This window comes from Marmota flaviventris, chromosome 10, assembly GCF_047511675.1.
Source record: "Marmota flaviventris isolate mMarFla1 chromosome 10, mMarFla1.hap1, whole genome shotgun sequence".
In the NCBI taxonomy this organism is placed as follows: domain Eukaryota; kingdom Metazoa; phylum Chordata; class Mammalia; order Rodentia; family Sciuridae; genus Marmota; species Marmota flaviventris.
Window position 1 is genome coordinate 17102249 of NC_092507.1, and position 16289 is coordinate 17118537.

The 16289-nt window shown below is 53.3% G+C and overlaps 1 protein-coding gene across 4 annotated transcripts in view; it reads right to left on the minus strand.

Moving 5' to 3' along the window:
* The window catches only part of Asap3 (ArfGAP with SH3 domain, ankyrin repeat and PH domain 3), a 43495-nt gene that overhangs the window by 8332 nt on the left and 18874 nt on the right, over positions 1-16289 (minus strand). For 2 of the 4 annotated variants that reach the window (XM_071617479.1, XM_071617478.1), the window contains exons 2-12: positions 13295-13367; positions 13070-13215; positions 11098-11172; positions 9978-10027; positions 3314-3425; positions 3019-3104; positions 2536-2611; positions 2288-2374; positions 2027-2142; positions 1046-1115; positions 678-765 (exon numbers count right to left, since the gene is read on the minus strand). In XM_071617479.1, coding sequence (XP_071473580.1) covers positions 678-765; positions 1046-1115; positions 2027-2142; positions 2288-2374; positions 2536-2611; positions 3019-3104; positions 3314-3425; positions 9978-10027; positions 11098-11172; positions 13070-13215; positions 13295-13367 — 979 coding nt within the window. Of the gene's footprint in view, positions 1-677; positions 766-1045; positions 1116-2026; positions 2143-2287; positions 2375-2535; positions 2612-3018; positions 3105-3313; positions 3426-9977; positions 10028-10709; positions 10883-11097; positions 11173-13069; positions 13216-13294; positions 13368-16289 lie in introns of those variants that run through there. The other 2 variants (XM_027937423.3, XM_071617480.1) reach the window with 2 other exon arrangements.

Genomic DNA, 16289 nt, shown 5'->3' on the forward strand with positions numbered 1-16289 from the left:
CGCCAGGGAATAAGGTTTGAACCTTTAAGATGGCATTCCCAGGCCCACCACCCACGACTCCTCTGTGAACCCTCCACTCTGGCCAGCCTGGTTCCTACTTCCATGTCTGTCATGGTGGCAATCCTGTCTCCTGAAGGCCACCCCACCCCCAAACCCTATATGCTCCATGTCCTTTAAGGCTAAATTAAAATGCTCTCTCCTCCGAGCAGCCCTTCCTGGTTCCCCATGGCAGGGCAGGCCTGTCCCCTCCGAGTCCTCCATGGAGCTCTGTGTTTCACTTCTCTCTGGACACGCCCCCTCAGGCCACAGTCCCAGGAACCCCCTCACATCCCTGCTGGAGAGGACTCCCTGACCAGGTCTTTCTCCGCCTTACCCACCTCACATAAAGGGCTCCAAAGGAGAAGTGAAAATTTAAATAAATAACAGTTTGGAAAGCCAGATCACCCAAAGCCATGCAAATATGCATCACCTGACGATCACATTTACCGTGAAAAGGGGTTCATTTTAATGCTGGATGTGATGAGAGGTGAAGCTGTTAGAACGGAGCCAGGGCCTGTGGGGTTCTAGGCCTGGGGCAGCAGCCACTCCACACCAGGTGGAAATGCACAGATCCCACCAACCTCTGTGAGAAGCCCTGGGCAGTTGTGGGGAGGAGGCAGGAAGCAGGGGACACTCACGGGTCACCAGATGGAAGCACTTTTTCTCCTCAGGGTTTGGCCTCACTTGGCACGTCAGCAGGGTCAGCTTCACTGGGGGCCGGTTTATCTGCAGCATTTTGGGGATGAAGGATGTACAATCTACCCTATGGACCTCCAGAACTCCTGAGGCCTCAGCTTCCCAATCTGTTAAATGGGCATGATGATCCTGTCCCAGTTATGTCTCCCCTCTCCCAGAATCTCAAGGGTGAGGACTGTAAATCATGGCTAAGCTGGGGGCTCTAGGTCCCACACTTTCTTCTATGAGGGGTCTCCAGCTCTCTGATACAGTTTTGGGAGCCAATCTTGGAGGATCATTTGCCTGCCCAGAACACCAGGGGGAGCCTCACAGTGCTGTGTGAGATGGTCAGGCAGCCATACTTGACTCCACATTTCCTCTTCTGCCAGACTCTTCGAATCCTGAGGGCCAGAGCGATAGAAAGACAGGGACCAAGCCTCATCACCTCTGTGACCTCTCACCACATCTCTTTCTCTTCCCTCTTCTGATCCTTACTCTTCATTCTATGGGTTCCCTCACTGTGTGTGTGTGGGGGGGGGGGGGGTGTGCTGGGGATTGAACCCAGGGCCTTGTCCATGCTAGGCAAGCACGCTACCAAACCTCCATGGGTCCCCTTCTGATGGAGGAGACCCAGTCCTGCCCTCAGGAAGCTCCTGTGAAATGGAGGAAGGGCTCTGCTCTCTGTGAATCCTTATTCTAAAGGGGATGATGTGGCTGTGGCCCCCTAAGAGCTCTAAGGCTGATGGAGGAGACACCTCTCACACCTCAGGGAGTGCCCGGTCTGAGAGGAGGCACAGGATCTCAACCACCACAGATGAATTGTGGTCACACTAAGCAATATAAATACAAAACCCCAGAAATAAACAAATCCATGATTCAAAGCTACTTAATACTTCTCCTTCAGAGTTCAATATTCCTTGGTTTCTTCCAAAGTTTTTCTTTTTGGATAAAAACTGATTAGTAAGCAGAAATGTGAATACACTCTATAAAGGCCTTTGCGTATCACACTTTTTGCTTGTTTGGCACCAGGGAATAGGGCACAGTCAACACTTTCGTTTCGGGCATATTCAGTACAGTGTAGAGATTAAGGATGAGAGCACAGTAAGTGCTCAGTGTTCACTGCTGCTGTTCTTCGAGTTAAGAACCAGTGACCTTTAGCAGCTGCCCTTTGATGATTCTGCACTCAGAGTGGAGGGTCCTGGAACCCTCTAGGTCTTAACAAACGATACAGTCCCTGTGGGCAGCTTCCCTAACCCTGTCACTTCCTAGGCTGTGCCTTTGGGTAGGTTGCTAAGCTCTTGCAGACACTTACCCATCGCTCTTCTTATACAGAAAGCCCACTTTCTCGGTCCCAAACTGCTTGTTGCCTTGGTGCTGGTGAATGCTGTAGCCGCCCCCCGAGTTCTTCCGGCTCAGGTGCTCCTGCCCCTCAGACATGCAGAGGAACCTCAGGACCTCTGGGAGGGATGACCCCATTCTGCAGGGGCTCATTAGGGGGTCTTCCCTCTCCCTCCCTCCCTCCGTGGTGAGCCCTGGAGGAGGGCATTCCTTTTGGGATGGTTCAGGGACTGACCTCTCTGTTCTCCAGCTGCAGGGTCCCTCGGAGGGAGTCCCGGAGCTGGGCCAACTTCTGTAGCTCCTCCTCCTGGGCTTGACGCAGCTGTGGGACAGAGGAGGACGGAGGACGGAGGCCATCGCCAGCCAGCGGATGGCCCAGAGCCCAGACAGACCCAGAGCAGCAGGGCAGTGCCTCCTCCACAGGCAGATTTTCCCCAAGGACAGGGGGCTTGGCTACAGGCCCAAGGGTGAGACCCGACTTACCGCATGTACGGAGGCTGCCAGCTTCTCAATGAAGGGGGACAGGCTCTGAGCCGCCTTCCAGCCATCTTGGAAAAAGCTAAGAGATGCCAGAGGCCAAACAGGGATCCAGAGAGAAGAAAATGAAAATAAGCCAGACGTGTGGAGGAAGGTGCTCAGGGACCATAGGGCGTGGGAGCTGATGGTCAAGAGCAGACACGCAGAGGCAGGGGTCTGGCTTCAGATCCCACTTACTAGCTGTGCCAGCTTGGGCTTAGGTTTCTTTTGCAAAATGGGGACAATCACTACATCTGCTCACTGGGGTGTTGGGAACCCAGTGAGACCATGTGTGTGTGAAGTCCCTAGTGCCTGACACATGGTGGCACTCCAAGACGAGCTGAGGAAATGCTGCCAGTGAGGTCCAGTTATGGAGCCCCGTGGGTCTGCCAGACCCTGGAGAGGCCTTGCTGTGACCTGCAGGGCTGGGGTGGGGTCGGGTGTACCTACTTGTGCTGGGCGTGGAAGAACTTGATGAGGCTCTGGAGGAAGTCGGGGCCTTGTTTCATCTGACTCTCCCCAGCTTTGAGCAGGTACTGAGGGGAGGGGGATTAAGGGTGTGTGACGTGAACCCAGGCTGGATCCTGAGGACAAGGGCAGCAGTCCCCACCCCAAGCTAATCCTCTTGGCCATGACTAAGCCTTGATGATACCCCACAGGCCATTTAGACAGGACCTGAGCTGGGCCTGTGACTGGGCCCTGGGAGGTCAGGAAAGGCAGCCAGGAAGACACCTTGTCCCCTTACCTCACACATGTGCAGCTGGAAGACACGTCGCTCCCGCTGTGTGTCCTGGGTCACCTCCCCTGGGCTACCTCCTGTCACCCTGGCCCGATCTCGCTCCTTCTCCAGCCTGGCCCTGGGCCATAAGGGAAGAGAGGTCTGAATGACTCTACAGCCTTCACAATCCGCCATCCCTCCGGCCTACTTTCTGCCCCTCACACACAGGAGCAAGGGGGCCGTGCAGAGCTTGAGGTCCTTCTCTGTGCTTGCTGGGTGCTGAGGCTGGGGACAACAGAGGGCAAGGGAGACTCCAGGACTCCAGAGGGTGGCAGGGGAGAAAGACTCGAACCAAATCACAGCAGAGTGACAGGCAAGCGCAGTGGGGGAGCAGATCTTGTCCTGGCTGCTAAGAAAGTGATGCTTGTGCTGGGATCTGAAGCTGAGCTTGGAGGAACTAGGGCTGGGCAGGGGACGGGGTCATGGTGGCCCAAGGCAGGAGAGCTCGGGTGCTCCTGGAGAGGGACAGGGAAGGGGTGCTGGCTGAGGTGAAGAAGGGCCAGACCCTCCAGGGCCTGCTTCAGACTCATTGAGATTTGGTCTTCAGCCAAGAGCAATGGGCAAGGTCTAAAGGCTTCCGTGCCAGGAGTTGAGAGGCGGAGATGAAGACCAGGTAGGACCTGGGTGACCGATTCTGATCAGCTGGAAGGCATTTAGGATTTTGTGGGTGAGATGACCACAAAGTGCCTTCATTCTTTTGTGTCTATTCAGCTTCCCATTTAAAGCTTAGAAAACCGTTGTCCTGGGCTGGGGTGCAGCTCAGCGGTACAGCACTTGCCCAGCATGCGCGAGGCCCTGGGTTCCATCCCCAGCATCCAAAACAACAAACCAAAAAACCACCTTTGTTCTTTTCTCATTAAGTAGAGTCAGATAGTGCTTCCCATCCTGGGCAACCCGGGCCTTCCTCTGTGGGTCCCCAGGGTGGGCCATTTTCCCTGTTTGGGGATGGGGGGAGGTGTGTGAGTGGGTTCCTAGGAAGGCCATGCCCATCAGACACCCACCAACAGCCACCTCTCAGGCTGGGTGCATGTGACCAGGAATTCCATGGAAAGCAGACATCTGGCTAACGATTCCGCTCCCGAGGCACCAGCCCAAGCAGAGGAGGTGGGCCTGGCTGCTTGTCAACCGTATGACTTTCCTCTCTGGGTCTCAATCTCATCTGGAAAATGGGGATCCTCTGTACTCAGGGAACTGGCACACAGAGGACCCAGCGGCCGCTGTTTAGGCCCGTCCAGGCTTTGGCCTTCCTGTATGGAAGCTGAGGAAGCAGGGGTCCACACTGGATCTCAGGTCCCCCTGGCCTTCCTGAGGTAGTGTTTGGACACAGGATCTGTCCCTGGAGAGCTGTAGGGCTGTTTCTGGATCCTGGACCTACAGATGGTTTTGCCAGAGAATTCAGTTCTCCACGGGGGCTGTCTGGTGGGCTGTGTGTTCAGCAGCACCCCTGACTTCTACTCACTGGCCGCCACCGGCCCTGGCAGCAAGACAGCCAGACCTGTCTCCTGACCCGGCCAATGTTCCCCCTGGGGGAAGGTGGGGAGGGTGTGGTCCTGGGTGGAAACTCCTGCTCCAGAGCAGGGCTTCTAATCCTCACACTGGAAGGAGTTATTTTCCATTTTCCTAAAGATATAATACCCCAAGTGGGAGTTCACAGAGGGCGGAGTGGGGGTGGGGCTGGGGGTCAGGCGAAGATGAGCTGCAGAAAGGGGAAGCAATGGCTGATCCACAGCTTGTTAACTACAAGGTGCCTGGCGGCTGGCCAAGGAGGGCACAACAGTTCACAGCTTGGTTGGGAGGACAATCTCCCAGGGTAGACTATTGTCATGTCTTTCAATACTGAAAAAAAGGAAAAATGAGCTAACTGTTGATCAATAGGAAGTGGTTAGAAAAATTATGGTATGTCCATATATAGGAATACTATGCAGTTGTTAAAAAGGCCAAATATCACATATCCTGACATGGAAAATATCTGCTCCAGAGTTAAGAGGATAAAAAGCAAGCCCCAGTATAGTACAGTGTTAGAAATGTGTGCTTGGATATAAATAGCAGCTCCTTCACACACTCAAGTTTTATAAAATCTAAGTTTCAGTTTCCTCATTTTGAAAAAGAAAATAATGACACCTAGTCCTTGGCTGTGATGCATGGGAAACATGGAGTGTGGTTCTGGCACACGGTAAGCCCTCAACAATGGCAGGATTACGATGATGCTAGTGAGGGCAATGATGACATTAGAGTAACAACTACTGGTGGTTCCTTTTACTTTTTTATTTGTGAGTCTCTTGCTGGACATCAGGCTGAGGGCCCCTTGCATGCTAAGCACATCTCTATCACTGGGCTGTACCCCCAGCCCCCATGGTGATTCCTTGTAGACAGATTTCTTTTTTTTTTAGCATAGGGTCTTTTCCTCCTTTCCTTCTCTTTCCCTCCTCCCTTCCCTTCCCTTCCCTCTAGTAGAGATTAAAAGATGGAACTACTTTGTTCAGGATGAAGATAAACTGTAAAGTATTGTGCATGGCTTTGTCAATTACACACAGTTCTATCCTTCAGCCTCGGCTGGGAAAATTCACAGAGGTCTTCCCTATAAAGTTTGACTGGGATCCTGAGATGACCTGACACATCTTAAATCAATAGCTGGGGATTGCTTCCACCCAACTCTCCAGAATAATGACCCCCGTTCCCTCCCGGTCCTTGAAGGGTCACTATATTTTCTAAATACTTCAAACATTAGGAGTATTTTAATTTCCTCTCAGAGGAGTTGCAGCAGAAGGAATGAGGAGAAGTCAAGAGTGAAAAGTGTTAGGATGCCAGTTATGAGGCCCTAGGACAGAGATGAGGCAGAGGGGCGTCTGGGGCCAATCCAGGGTGGGGACAGGCACGAGGGTGCAGGGAGAAAGGAAAGGGAGGGTCCTCGAAACAGATCATCAGCTGCCAACCCAACACCATCTCGAGCCAGCTTCCCTGGGCCACCCCTTCCCACCCTTCCCTCCATCCAAACAAAGCCACCTGCTTTCTCTGCCACCTCTGTGCAGAGACCCTCGCGGTGCCACTGTCACCTTGCACTTTAGTCATTTACCGAGCCCTTTCTAATCTTCCTTACAAATCTGTGGTGTCGTATTTTCCTCCCTATTGACCTATAAATCTGAGGGTAGCAACAGCACCTTTACCAGCCAGGGGAGGAGATCTGATAACAGATGCAAACAGCTTATCCCCGTCCCTGGCACAAAGGAAGCTCTTAATAAGAATTAGAGGTACAAAATTTTATTGTTATTTCTTTTTTTTTTTTTTTTTTTTGTACTGGGGAATTGAACCCAGGAGCGCTTTACTACTGAGCTACAACCCCAACCCTTTTTATCTTTTATTTTAACACAAGAGTCTCACTAAGTTGCTTAGGGCCTTGCTAATGAGATCCTCCTGCCTCAGCCTCCTCAGCCGCTGGGATTACAGGTGTGTGCCACCATGCCTGGCATACTAATTATTTTTAAGCACTAATTTCATTCTGCAAGGCCCTTGACAAACTGAAGTGGTAACCCATGTAATAGGGCTCATCACCCCATTTTATAGGGAAGCCTGAGGCTAAGGTGGTAAGTCACTTGTTCAAGTCCCGAGGCCCTTCGGTGGTGGAGGCAGGATTTGAACCCTGTCTCTCTGATGCTAGAGCCTTAGGGGCAGCACTGGTGGCCAGCACTGTGGCTCAGCTTTGTTATTTCCTCCTTCCCGGCCTTGTTCCCACTGCCACCTGGTGACAGTCACACCATCTTCTGTGAGAGGCCACAGTGAGAAACCATTTTACAAAGACAAAGCTGAGACCCAGAGAAGGGAAATAACTTGCTCAAGGCCACAAACTGGTCATGGGACGTGCTAGGGACAGATGTCTGGGCTCCAGCCTCTAGGGCCCCTCCTGTGTTGTCAGGAGCCAGCTCAGGCTCAGAGGGACAGTCAGTGAGTGTTTGATGACTAGAAGTTCGGGGTGCTTTATGGGCACCGTGCCTGTCTGACCTCCACCCTGCTTCATAGCCCAGGAAACACACCTTTACAGGGAACAGCCAGGATGTACCTGCCTTGCACAGGCCAAGACAACTTTCCCAGGGCTGGGATTATGGCTCAGCAATAGAGCGCTCGCCTCGCACAGGCGGGACCCGGGTTCTATCCTCAGCACCACATAAAAATAAAGGCATTGTGTTGGTCCATCTACACCTAAAAAATAAATATATATATAAAAAAAGACACCTTTCCCAGCATCCCTGGGAGAAATAGAACCTCTTCCTGTTTGAACAGCCTGGGGTGAGGTTCCAGGGTATTTTACAAATGCTATATGCCCTGGGACCCTCCAGCTGGTGCCCAGGCTGGTCTGGTGAGAATGTGCTGGAATTATACAGCTCACTAATAACTGGCTAACCTTGGAACCTTCCATGAAAAGGAAGGTGGACAGTCACCTGTGTCAGGAAATGTCATTCAAACTGTGGCTCTGTGGCAGGAGCCAGGGGACCAGGTAGCCCTGGGTCCCAATGCAGGACCTGTCAATAACTCACTGAATCACCCTAGCCAAGCCCCTTTTTCCATCAACTAAATGAAGTCTTTTTTAAATTGAAATCTTACAGAAAAGCTCAATATAGAAAGCTAGTAAAAGCAGCCAGATATGGTGGGGAACGTCTATAATCCCAGCTGCATAGTAGGCTGAGGCAGGAGCATCACAAGTTTGGAGTCTGCCTCAGCAACTAGTGAGACCCTGTCTCAAAATAAAAAATAAAAGGGCTGGGGATGGAGCTCCATGGTAAAGCGCCCCTGGATTCAATCCCAGATACACAAACACACACACACACACACACACACACAAAATAGTAAAGAAAGATGTGTTTGAGGGAGATCAGCCAGGTAGAGATTCTTCTTTCCACTTGGTAATTGAGGCCCTGAAAGGCTAAGCGCTTAGCTGAGATAACTCAGAAGAGGCCACATGATCCCATAGCAAATCGTAAAGACAAGTGGAGCCTGCAACCCCACCACCTGTCCCTGGGCCTCTAAAAAGAGCAGATGGCCCCGCCCCATCTCAGGCAGGGTGAGGCCCACTGGGGAGGGCCAAGCGGTGCCTCCACCCCTCGGTCCCCAAAGCCACGCCCACAGCTGGGGTTGGAGCAGCTGAGGAGGGAGAAGGCGTGGCCAGCTCTGGGAGCTGGAAAAACAATAAATGCTCCAGGATCTATCTCTTGGAATGGATCCTAGAGAAGTAATTATGGGTGGGAGCAAATATTTAGCTCCAAGGATGCTTACCCAATGATAAGCAGATTAAATCCATCATGGACAGACTGAATACATCCTGCGTTATGCACATGTTGGCAAACCCTGCACCCACTAAGAGACGCTGTATGAGAAGCTGCAATACTCGGGAGAGGGTCATGATGTATTTTCAAGTGAAGAAAGCAGATTAAAAACAATTGCTTATTATGATCTAAATTTTGTAAAGATACTTCAATCGGATATAGAAAAATAAGTGGAAAAATGTTAATACTTCAGGCTAAAAAACTAAGGATTTTTCTAGCTTTTTGATAGTTTCTTCTTGAAAGAAACTACCTGTTGAAATAATAAAATTACAGTGTTAACCATCCCTTATTAAAAAAAAATTCAGGCAGGGCCTGGTGGTGCACACCTATAGCCACAGGTGCTCAGGAGGCAGAAGGACCGAGTTGGAGGCCAGTCACAGCAACTTAAAAAGGTCCTAAGCAGCTTAGTGAGACCCTGTTTCAAAACCAAAAAAGACTGGTAGAGCACTTGCCCAGTGTGTGTGAGGGCCTGAGTTTGATCCCCAGCATGGGTTTGGGGGGAAAAAAAAGAAACAACAGGGAAATATTAGATACCCACCACCACAGTCCTTTCCTAGGATGATTCAAGTTTTCCTATTTTGCTTTCCTGTATTCTCTACATTATGCATAACAAACATGCATTGCTTTGGTAAACTTGCAAGAGAAAATACGATTTTACCAAGAATAAATGTCACTGAGCTGTGGCCTGACTGGACCCTGAACAGAGACCTCGGAAAACAAGAGGCGCCTCTGCTTGGGAAGAATTGGTCACTGGGTGCCTGAGGCCCCTCCTGTCCCATGCCATCCCAGTCGCTGCATGGAGATGTGCAGCACGGTGTGCGCACACAGGAAGCCTGGCTGTGACACCAGCCCGCCCCCCCCCCACGTTAACTACATGTTGACAGACACCACCTGGCACCGAGGAGTGAGGAGCTGGCAGTGTGAGCCCCAGCTCTGCGTGACCTTGGGCAAGTGACTTAACCGAGTCCCCAGTGCCTCCTCTGGTAATGGAGACACTAACAACCCCTCACAGGGCTGGGTGATGCTGATTCAGTGGCTGGCATGTGGGGATGTTCCGTCCCCACCCACAGTGGCGCCACCTAGCAGGCAGTCTGAGGCGAGCATCCTGGGGTCCCTTCCTTGGGTGGTCTTGTGACCCAGACCCAGAGCCCAGCCAAGCCTGGGCATAAAGCACCCGCTGCAAGGGCCTCCAGACAGCCAGAGGCCACGTGCTCTGGTGCCAAGTCCCTGCAGTACTTAGGGTCAGCTGGACATCCAGCCTCCTGCTGCGTCGCAAGCATGGCCTCCTGGACAAACCGCCCGCCGCGGCCACTTACATCCGGGCTTCGTAGTCCTTCCAAGCCTTCTCCAGCTGCTTTTTGGAATCCTGTAGTTTAAAAAAGAACAATTTGCCCAGAAAGAAGCTTGAGTTCCACAATAAACAGGACACTCTGCCTTCAGGGGGACACTCGACCTTCAGGGGACCCCACCCCTGCATTCCCTGGTGCTGCTCACAGCCATTCTCCGGCCCGACTACAGACCTCTCCCCCGAGGAGGCCCAACTGGCACCACTGTTCAGGGCTCCACGCCTTCTCCCACCCAACTGTCTCCTCCCCAGAGCTGCAGGAATCAGGGTGGGTGGACCCTGGCCAGGGGCATGGGAGACTTTTGGACTGTGTCTTGTCACTCAGAAGATGGAGATGAGCCATAAGAATAGGGACGGGAAGATGAAGGTCAAACTCCTGACCTAACTTTTGCCCATCATTTTCTCCTGCCTGGTACTCTTTTCGGGAAGGGCACAGGTCAAAAAACATATGCCCAGAGAAGTTGAGAAGTCTCCAGAAGGCCAGCCAGCAAGACCTGGCTGACCCCCTGGCTCATCTGGACCTCCTCCAGCTGGGTTGCTCACACCCTTCTGAACAGCCTTGGCTTCTAAGAAGAAAAGCCACTTGTCTGGTTTGGGTAGTTCCCAGGCTGGTGCGCAGCCTAGGGAGGGAGGGAACCCTCTCAGGGGAGTATGGCTCCTCCCTGGGCCTTTTGGCACAAACTGCCAGGGAGATCATCGTCACCTTCTTTGAACTCTACGCTGCACTGATTTGGAGTGTCAGGCACACAGACAGCAGCTCTGGCAGGGGGTTCAGGGTCCCTGGAGTCCCACCAGCTCATCCAGGTGCCGACCAGGCGCACCACAGCAGCTCTCCCTCCGCAGTCCTGCAGAGGAGGCCCCGGCGCCTACAGAACCACCTCACGCGCCCTGGTCAGAACCGCAGGAGGCATCTCACATCAGGGGCCTGGCAGATGGTGGGACTGTCCTCCCAAGAGCAGTGGTATGGGGGTCACAACTCCCACCGTGACCGCCCTCATTCACCTTCAGCCTCAGCCTTCAGCCTGCCCTGCCACCCCGAGGTCTCCAGGGCACCCCCTTCCCTGCACCCGCCCTGCTCCCTGCAGGCTCACCTGCCGCCCGTCCCTCAGCGGTCCCTTCATCAAACTGTCCAGAGGGAAAGAGACAATGTTGTTCAGGTTCTGAACCTGGAAAAAGCAGAGACCCCCCACCGCACCTTGGGTGACTCCTGCCCTGGCCCAAGGGCTCAGAGCACAATGAAGCGTGGCCAGGAAAGGGCAGCCACGGGTGCAGGAAACAGGGATGGAGGGCAGAGGGGGTCACAGGGGTGTCAGGTCAGCACCCCCACCCCGCCTCCTGCTCCAGGACGTCCCACAGCCAGACTCCTCCCTGCTCCTTGCCAAGGGCCTGCCCACCCCATACCTCCCCTGACTCTCCGTGGCCTGTGGGGGACTCTGCATCTCCCCTTCCTACGGGAAACCCTCTCCCTGCAATCAGACGGGGTGACAGAGCCAGTCTGACCAGAGCACCGTCCTGGGCTACAGCGACCGGATCAGGACACCACCCTGGGCCAGGGGAAGGCTATCCTTCTGCTGATCCTGGGCCGTGGGGTCGTCTTATCTACTGGGCAGAGACAGAGACACCAGAGAAAGGGACAAAGCCTAAAGCCAGCTGCATGGACTCCCCTTCCCAGGGGCAGTGAGTTCCCTGCTTAAGAATTAACCTACTTTGAATTGGTGTCTGTATTTGGCAACCCAAAGAAACCTGTCTGATGTTTTAGCCCAGCTTTTGGGGTGCAGTCCTGCTCTTCCAGGAGGCCTCTGTGGACCGCCCGGGGCTGCCCGCCCTTCCCCACTAGGCTGACCCACTGCTGCTGCTCCCCACCATCCCTTGCCTCAGCTCTCATCTCCCCAGAGGGAAAGATCATGGCTCTCAGAGGCAGTGTCTGACTCCTTCCTGTGCCACCGGCCCCTAGGACAATGCCCAGCCAGATGCAGACACTCAGGGAAGCCGAATTGGAGAGGAGAGGTGAGGTGAAGGCAGAGGACACGGTCAAGGGCTCTGTGCGAGACCCTCTATGCAGAGATTTGATCATGACAGTTGACATGCTGGCCACCAGCCACTGAGTGCCAGCTTGCCGTGGAACCTGCTCCATCCTCACTACCACTTTGAGGTGGCTGTCACTGTCATCCCATTTTACAGATGAGAGACCTGGGGCTCAGGCAGATTAGGTGACATGGGACATGCGAGCAGCAGAGCAGGGTTTCCGAGCCAGAGCTGAGCCCAAGGCCAGGTGCTTGACCACAGGGCACCTGCCTCTTGGAGGTGACCTAGCCCCTGCAAGCCAGGAAGGACGTGGGGCAGGACTGGAGCAGATGACCAGGGCCAGGAGCCGGCAGGGAGGGGAGGCTTTCCTGGGGGCAGCACAGGGCGGGGCTTAGGCGGCAGCCAGACAGCCTGGCTTCAGACCCAGCAGGCACCTCGGGCAAGCTGCCCAGCCCAGTCCTAGTCTGTAAAGTGGGGACAACAGTAACGCCAGGCGACAGAACCATGCCGGGATCAAAGGACCTCACTCACTAAGAAGCGGGCTGGTCTCATGGGGTGGCTTCAAGCAGGAACTTAAAGGACCAGGGGCCTTACCCTAGAGGCCTTCGGGAAGGAACCAGAGGCTGCTGGGCCTCGTGCAGGGGCTGAGGACTAGTTCGAGGATTTGAAGATGAAGCAGAAGCGACTGGGGAGGCAGAGGACACAGTGTGGGAAGAGAGGTGGCAGTGGTGATAGAGACAGGAACCTGGAGCCTGTCCTTCCCTGACCCAAAGCTCCCAGGGACCCCTCCCTTGCATGGGGCTCTTCCCCGCCATGAGACCTCTCTGCCCCTGGGTGGAGAGAAAGAGAGAACAGAGAAGAGCTGGGCGGGAAGCTACAGAGAAAGGAGGTGTGTGCCAAAGCTGGGTGAGCAGGAGGGGTCAGGGGTCAGAGGCCAAGGGCAAACCAGAGGAGGGACTGACTCTTTCCTGGTCAGCTTCTTCCCACCTCTGGATTTACCCTGGGCTGAGGGCTGGTGAGGAAGGAGCAGGGCCTCACCAGGTTCTTGAAGAGTGCGGCCACCTCACGGGTGAACACGGCCAAGTTCAGAAAACCCGTGGACAGTTCGTGGCTGTTCTGAGACAGGTGACTGTTACCCAGGGACTCCACGGCCTCTCGGTACTGCTCCTCGTTCTCCACGTGGCCTGCAGAGGAGGACGGGAGCTCAAGAGCTTGCTGGAGGCTGGGCGGTTGAGCCCCAGGGGCCTAGGCAGGCTCGCTCACCCAGGCCAGAGCTGTGGATGGCCCGCACAGCCTTCTTTATTCTCTGCAGGATGGCTTGGTCTCCTTCCAGGACCTGGAAGCAAATGTGGAATGAGGGTCAGCATGCTGACCAGGAGAGGGTGCTTTCCTCAGGAACACCCAACTCCACCATCCTACCCTCCAAACCCCTCCCTAGGGCTTCCCTGCACCCCCACCAAACATAAACAGACCACCCTCTTCCACCGGACCACACAGAAGGCACCGGCCAGCCACATGACCCTAGGAAGACCACAGTTCTCTCCCAACCCAACGCCAGTCAAGTAAACAGCGAGTCAAAGGTTCGAAGGTGAGTGGCCCAGTGGGTACTAGGCCTGGGTTTGAATCTTGACTCAATCTAGAGTCAAGATTATCTTGTCCAAGCCTTAAGCGCCTTGTCTGTAAAATGGGGCTGACACTACAGGTTCTCGGAGTTGCTGGGAGGATCCATGATTTGACAAATGTGTACAGAAGGCTTAGCAAAAGACCAGAGGAAGAATGTGGACAGCCCAGCACTTCTGAAAGACAGACGGGGGAACATTTGTTCCCTAATCCCAGGCTCAAGTAACAGTCATGTGAGCACCAGGAGAAAGAGGCCCCAGGACACCCTGGGTGGACAGTGGGCGCTGGACACATTCAGGACCTGGGTCATTCCATTCCCACTGGGGAGCACTGGGGAGATGACAACCCCAGAGCCCAGGGATGCAGAGTGACTGTGCAACCTGGGCCAGAGGACGTGAGGGTGAAGCAGACCACAGCCCAAGGCATGCGCATCCCAGATGGGAAACTTCCAGACTGCCCGCCTTCAACAGGACGGGAAGCTGCAACTTCACGAAACCCTCGTGCACGACAGTTGACTTGGAAAGCACAGAAAGTCAGGGCCACAGACAGGGAAACTGAGGCCAATAGAGAGGGCTCACCCAGAGTCGCGGGGGCGGAGGCAGAGCTGGGTTTCCGGGCACCCTGTGTGGTGCCCCATCTTATGCCATGGCCCCACGCTGACGCCAGCCCCTGCTCTTTGTCCAGTGGATGAAATGGGATCAGTTTGATTTCCGAAGACCTACTTCAGTGTGGCAAGAGGCATTGGGATGGTATCTCCAGAGACTAGATGAGCACAGGGCGGACTTGGAGGCTGTATGGAGTGTTCCCTGGAGGCTTCTGGCTTGTGCAAAGCCTCTGGGGAAGGTGGGGAGGGGTGTCTGATTTTGAAGCCCCACCCTGGCCGGATGCTGGGTGACCTCTAGCAGGTTGTCCTTGGTCCCCACCTTGAAACTTGGAAAGCCAAAAAGTGGTTGATTTAAGGAGTTATGACATCACTCCAAAAGACAGCAGCAGGTTAAAGATGTAAACAGTTTCCAGAGATTTAGGGAAATCCCTAGAGGGTAGATCCTTGTGCTTAACACACAGAAGAGGCTCAGGAAATGTTTACCTAAGTGAATGACTGCTGGAAAGGACGTGTTGAGGGTGGAGGAGCTGGGTATATATGGGAACTCTGACTTTCTGTAAAATTTCACTATGATCCTAAAACTGCTCTAAAAGATGAAGCCTATTTAAAAAATATATAAATAAAAACAAAGGAATGGAGTGGTACCTCTGTCACCCCTCTCTTCTGGGCCCTAATGCACTTGTGATGTCTGGAGCCCAGGCAGCCATCTTGGACCAGGAGTTTGAAGCCATTTGTTGTGGATGGTGAGGCAACAAAATAGAAGCTTTGCTCTTGGTGTTTGAGAGGCTGGCCTCGCGGGCCTGGACTACCTATCTGTGGACTTCTTTTATGTGAAAGCAAAATAAATGTCTTTCTTACTTAAGCCACCCTTACATCTACCAGGTATTCTGTCACTTGTGGTTGAACCTATCTAGATCTGGTACAGGCAGGCTTATTCACTCAGGAACCTTTCTTGATGCCCTTGACAGACACAGATAAGGAATGGTTCCCGCGAGACACTGCTGCTGTTGCTACTGTTGTGGGGGGTTTTTAAAAATTATTAGTTGGAGATGGACACAATACCTTTTTTTTTTTTTATATTTAATGTGGTGCATGGGGATCGAACCCAGTGCCTCACAGGTTCTAGGCAAGTGCTCTACCACTGAGCTACAGCCCCAGCCCCTCCCTACTGTTCTCCACAACCCAGGTTCAGTTTGTTCATTCATTCTTCATTCATTCACCTGGCTACAGAGTGCCTGGCTCTGTGCTCACACCCAGGCTGGTCTCGCTGTCAGGGGAGGAAGCCAAGGGAACAGACACTGACAGCGAGACGTGACCGGGGCTACAGTGGAGCTGCACACGGTTCCTGGGAGCACAGGGGAAGTGGGGCCCAGTCTTCCCTTAAACTTGACTTTAGGGCACTGGACAAGCAGAAAAGAGGGAGACTGCACTGGGAGGCAGAGTGGGGGGCTGTTGGTAACCTCTAAAGAAGGGGGATTGCTCTGGAAAGAATGGGCAAGCAAGCTGGGCACCAGGGCACACACCTGTAGTACCAGCTACTGGGGAGGCTGAGGCAGGAGGATCACAAGCTTGAGGCCAGCCTGGGTAATTTAGTGGACGCTGTCTTAAAAATAAAAAGGGCTGGGCTGGGGATGTGGCTCAAGCGGTAGCGCGCTCGCCTGGCATGCGTGCGGCCCAGGTTCGATCCTCAGCACCACATACAAACAAAGATGTTGTGTCCGCCGAAAACTAAAAAATAAATATTAAAATTCTCTCTCTTAAAAAAAAAATAAAAAGGGCTGGGGTTGTGGCTCAGTGGTAGAGGTTCACCTACCATGTGTGAGGCCCTAGGTTCAATCCTCAGCACCAAATAAAGATAAATAAATGAAACAAAGGTAAAAAAAATTTTTTAAATAAAAAGGGCTGAGGATGTAGCTCAGTGATAGAGTACCCCTGGTTTCAATCCCCAACACCAAAAAAAAAAAAAAAAAGATCTGCGCTAAGACAATATAGTTTTAGGGAGGAAATTCCATCAGTAGCCTGGGGAAAGGGAAG